We start from the raw sequence: 5,387 nt of genomic DNA, 5'->3' as shown, positions 1-5,387 counted from the left end.
GTAATTGAAAATGTTCATGGCCATGAAGTATAATAGCGCCGCAGGCGACTTTTTTTACTATTAAAGCTAATTTATGATGTGTGTTTATCTCACTTATCTCGTCAACCCGACACGCTGGGTCCCCCACAGCCCGGGCCCCCAGGCTAGAACCCTGTCAGCCCTCCCCAGCCATGACCTACACCACTCCGGAATTCGGGTGGACACCGAGAATTTTTTGATAGTTCCTTTAGGGATTGGGTTTCTAAAAAAACCTGACATTAGTGTTTCGAAATTTTTGTGTTAGAAATTAAAATCTAAGAAATTGTTCTAAAAAGGGTGCTGGAGAATTACAATTAATTTTTTTAGAAATGCAAAGTTTTTTTTAAAAATGCCTGTTTTTAAAGGTCTGGATTTGATGAAATTTACCATATTGGTCTACTACAGGTTTTAGCACTGCGGTAATGTTTTCGAAACTATAGATTCCCTGTGTAAATAAAACAGTGCGTAGATATAATGTTAGGGTTTCTTGTCTTTGCGAGGGTAACAAATCCTTTAAATGAGCCTAACATTGACGGAGCACCATCCATACAAATTCCTCCATGATATTTTAGATTGTTCTAAATATGAAGAAATAGAATCAAAACATCTTGTCATGTCGTACGCTCGGTGAGTTCTTTGCAGCATAGATATTGATCCACTATTTTGTTTTCATTTATGAAACGAAAACCTGTGAGGCCAACGGTAGACGCGTACGATCGATTCGGCAACATCGAAATCACATTAGATCTTTCATCGGCTTTCATAATTTCACGAAGGGCTTTTTCGGTTTTCGCTATTTCACGGGTTTTTCTGCTTTTATCATTATTTTCGCGGTGCACTTGCAATAAGCCAGCGGTGCACCGGTTAAGAACCAATGGTCTAGAGCCACAATATTTATGCTGAATTCCACCGATAAAAATGTTTTTTTTTTTTAATTTACACCACCACTGACTGTGGTGGGCATGGCCCCCACACCATGAATGTTTGGCGGGCCCCCTTACTTATCACCAGGGTTAAGGGGAATGTGATGTTCTACAGTAGTGTCCCCAAATGGTATTCCGTGGATTTATCTATATTGTTAAATAATTCCCTTGAATTCTTGATTTGTCGGACCTCATATCATATTATCGAGCATTATCATATTTGTATTTTTCTAGAAACACTAAAAATAATTGTAATATAAAATGATGCACGTGAATTATTATCATGTAGTTACGTATATCATAATATTATTTTCATCATACTTCATATTTTTTATGTTAATTTTGATGAAGTAGTATAGCGCCACATGCGATTTTTTTTATAATATAAGAAATTTCTGGTGTGTGTTTATCTCACAATTAGACGAGCCGCCAAGCCGGGCCCTCTTAAGCCCGCCCCCCAGGCTGTAGCCCTGTCAGCCCATGGTGGTGGGTGTAGTCGTACTTTTCGCCGAATTTTTATCGTCGATTTTGGGTTTTTTAATAGTGAAGTTCCAAAATATTAATTGAAAATGGAAAAAAAGTATTATTGCATTTAACTTATAGGTACACAAACCTACCCAACAGAACACAGCCTAATTTCTCGTTTATCGGACTTTTGTCTATTACACTCGGTGTACACTACTCCGGAATTCAGGTGGACACCGAGAATTTTTTGACATTTCTATTAGAGATTGAGTTTCTAAAAAAACTCGACATTATGCCAGCGCTCCATTGGCGAGCCAAAAGTCCGACGACAATAAGTCTTCAGATTTTTCTACGTTCTGCTACTGGCCAACAGACGTTCAACGAAACGAGTATATAATTAATTTGACGAGTAAAACAGTCGACTTTGACAGCATAGATAATATACGTATATCTGACAGTTAAATCGTGATGGCGTTAAATGATACCGACGTTTTATGTTTTTTGGGTTATTGGGTGGCAGATAATGTAATAACGAAGCAAAGGGTACACAAATACTGGGTGAAACATTGGATAAGGAAACGAACGACATTATCCCACACAAATTTAATACGAGAATTGCGTTTGCAACCGAGCGATTTCCGCAATTATTTGCGAATGTCGGAGGATGTATACACAGAACTGTATAATTTGGTCTCCCCATTTATTAAAAAAAAAATACTATGATGAGGGAAGCTATTTCTCCTCATGATAGATTATGTGCAACCCTGCGATTTTTGGCTGCCGGCGGAACATTCACTGACTTGCATTATAGAACTGCGATTGGAAGACAAACTCTGGGCAAGATAATTCCCGAAACTTGCCAAGTCATCATTGACGTTTTGAAAGGAGAATATTTCAAGGTGTGTATTATATTATACGTCATCTAATAAAGTTGGGCAAATTTACAAATATATCATTAACAAGTAGACATTGGTTGGTCTTATAAAGTGAACGTTTAGTGGATTGTTTTACCTATATAAATCATAGACGGCAACATCATAAGAATGGCAGACAAGATGCATTTGAGATAGGTATATATATAGTCACAAATAAGGCCATCGTTGACATGCTAAATATTCAATAGACCATTAGAATGCTGTACCTAGCCAGGACTCTCCATATAGGCTGTAAGCAAGCTGCTTAATTATTCCTGTTGAATGTATTGTAATACTAGTCATATTCTTCGAAAAGCAAGCATGGAATTTGATTTCTAAATGAGGCCACATAATAATATAGGTTTGCTAACATAGCTCAAATACTTACCATTTGTTGTATCGCTTAAGCTAAGGTTTATAGGCATAAAAACAAACAAAAAAACAAATATTTTTACAAGATATTTATTCATACAAAAAACATTAATTTATTATACCGGCTTTTGTACATTTTTGCTTAATATACGATAAACTGGTTGAGTATGAACAGTAGTTGCTGGCATTATTTTGTCACTTTGTCCCATAAAGGCAACTTCATGCATCAGCTTCTCGGCCAGCAATCTTTGTCCCTGTGACATCGATCGTAGTTTCATGGCCATCATTTTGCCAAAAACATCAAATTCATCTTCAGTCTTGCTTAGTTTGTCGGTGATTAATTCTAACACTTTGTTGGCGCTATCATTCGATTTTTTTCGTTTGAACGATGGGGGTTCTGGTGCTCTATTGAGATTCGACCTTGGAGTAGTCGACAACGTGGATGTTGAAGGCGAATATTCTATCTGTAAATAAAATGTTGATTATTTTTTGTTGCAGTTCCCTGATACGCACGAAGAAATGGAGACGATTGCAGAAGAATTTAATAGTAAATGGCAATTTCCAAATTGCCTGGGCGCAGTTGATGGGAAACACATTGCAATCGTGCCACCTGCAGGCGCCGGCTCCCACTTTTATAATTACAAACATTTACACAGCATTGTTTTGATGGCGATTGCAAATGCTAATTATGAATTTATTTATGTTGATGTTGGAACAAATGGACGTATTTCTGATGGAGGCGTACTGAGAAAATCTGATTTTTTCAAACGTTTAGACGAAGGCAGATTAAAAATACCTGCACCAAAAAAATATTTTAATACTATTGGGGCTGTCACATGGCAAGAAAGTATGATAAGCAATAGATAAATTAAACCAATGTAACAATTTAGTTAAAATGTTTTACCTCAATACAATCTTCGTTGTTTAACGAGTTGGAGTAACTCTCATCAGGAGACATGTTTTCCAAATCGTCCACCATGCTGGATATTGAGCTCGATTCTGTAAAACAAAATGTAAATTGTTAAAATACAACATAATACTCAAACTTGTTTTTTATTATCTCTCCCCTAAGTACCCATTCCTTCATACGGTTAATATTGATATTGGTATAATTGGTGTAATCCAGTATATCGGGTATTTTCAAAATGTGTTTTCCTCTGTATTCCTCATAACCAAACTGTACCATTAATTTTGATTGATGATTGACGATTTATTGATTGTCTCTGAAGGAACCTAACTCGAGCGATTTTTGATTTTATGATCATTTCTTTTCTTCTTCTTTCGACCATGTCCGATCATAATATGGACCTCCACGGAGTGGAGGTTTGTATTGACAGATTTTGTTTTTACGAGAAATGGATGTCAGCCACTTGCTCATTATATTAGGTCCATACTCTGACTCATACACAAATTGAAATTCAATGTGTACTTGTCAGACCCAGGATTTGAACCTGGGACCCGACCACGACCCAATAAGCCGCGCTTCCACCGCCATGATCATACCTATATATTATTATTTCTTACCTACCTCAGCAAAGAATAAATAATTTTATTGTGACTAGAAATGATTCATAGCTGTATGTTTTAATTGCTTAATAGTAGCTAATCTAATACGATGTCACTTTCAGAGATACGACAATGTCATAGTCTGCACGTGTATAATAAATAGCTTTAAAGCATTCCCTCGTACCTATATATTATTATTATTTATTACCTACCTCGGCAAAGAATAAGAAATTTTATTGTGACTAGAAATGATTCATAGCTGTATGTTTTAATTGCTTAATAGTAGCTAATCTAATGCGATGTCACTTTCAGAGCTAGGTACGACAATTTCAAAATCTGCACGTGTATAATAAATAGCTTTAAAGCATTCCTACGTACCTTCCATTTGGTCGTTCAAGAACTCCAAATTTTTATAGTACCACAGTTTGGGTAGATAAACTGCGTCTGTGCCGGCTCCGCTTCGATATGATGTCCTTACTTTATTTCTCTCCTTTCTGTAACCCGACCTCAATGTCTGTATTTTCTTTTTAACATCGTCGACCCTTGCCTGCGGCTCCACCTTGATTAAAATCTCCAAAAGTTCCGCATACGCCAAGGACTTGGCATCACGATTCTTGTATAGTGGGCTGGTCGTCTTCCACAACGATGGGTTGTCTTTAAAACAACTAATAAAATCTTCCAAGAAACTTTTCGAATGCACTCGTAGATCTACCATTGTTGTTATCGATGTGAGATGTCCGAACACTTTGAATGACAGTTGATGGCGCTGTCGTCCGTCGGCATAGATATAAATAATGTGACGGTAAAGCGTGGTGAACGTACGAATTTCAGCGGCTCGGCGAGTAAAATATCAAACATGTTTGAAATCCAACGAGCCTGGTCTGCGGATTAAAAAGTCCGCAGACCTGGGGTGCTCCACGCGAAAAAAAAGTCCGAAGACTGTAAATCGTCTGACTTACGTGCCAATGGAGCGCCGGCATTAGTGTTTCGAAATTTTTGTGTTAGAAATTAAAATCTAAGAAATTTTTCTAGAGGGTGCTGGAGAATTTCAAATCATTTTTTTTGCCAGTGTTTTTATTTGTCTAATCGTTAGAGAATGTGTCAGCGGATGGATCTTGTAGCATTTGGACGCGCATGTTTATAAAAATAAAAAGCTGGACTTTATCAACATTACGCCACGGTGGCGATG

The 5,387-nt window shown here is 37.2% G+C and overlaps 1 protein-coding gene across 1 annotated transcript; it reads right to left on the bottom strand.

The window, feature by feature from the left end:
* Positions 1-1,915: 1,915 nt before the first annotated feature.
* Positions 1,916-5,043, bottom strand: LOC147076688 (uncharacterized). The gene is made up of 3 exons (XM_085940429.1): positions 4,577-5,043; positions 3,597-3,691; positions 1,916-3,156 (listed from the first exon to the last, which is right to left on the bottom strand). Exons 1-3 carry the CDS (start codon positions 4,911-4,913, stop codon positions 2,809-2,811), a joined length of 780 nt encoding a protein of 259 aa, XP_085796555.1. The 5' UTR covers positions 4,914-5,043; the 3' UTR covers positions 1,916-2,808.
* Positions 5,044-5,387: the final 344 nt, after the last annotated feature.

This window comes from Rhyacophila brunnea, unplaced genomic scaffold (assembly GCF_057557595.1).
Source record: "Rhyacophila brunnea isolate RB1 unplaced genomic scaffold, BYU_Rbru_1.0 scaffold_13, whole genome shotgun sequence".
In the NCBI taxonomy this organism is placed as follows: domain Eukaryota; kingdom Metazoa; phylum Arthropoda; class Insecta; order Trichoptera; family Rhyacophilidae; genus Rhyacophila; species Rhyacophila brunnea.
The sequence above is the reverse complement of the archived record's forward strand: the minus strand, read 5'-3'. Positions and strand labels throughout refer to the sequence as shown.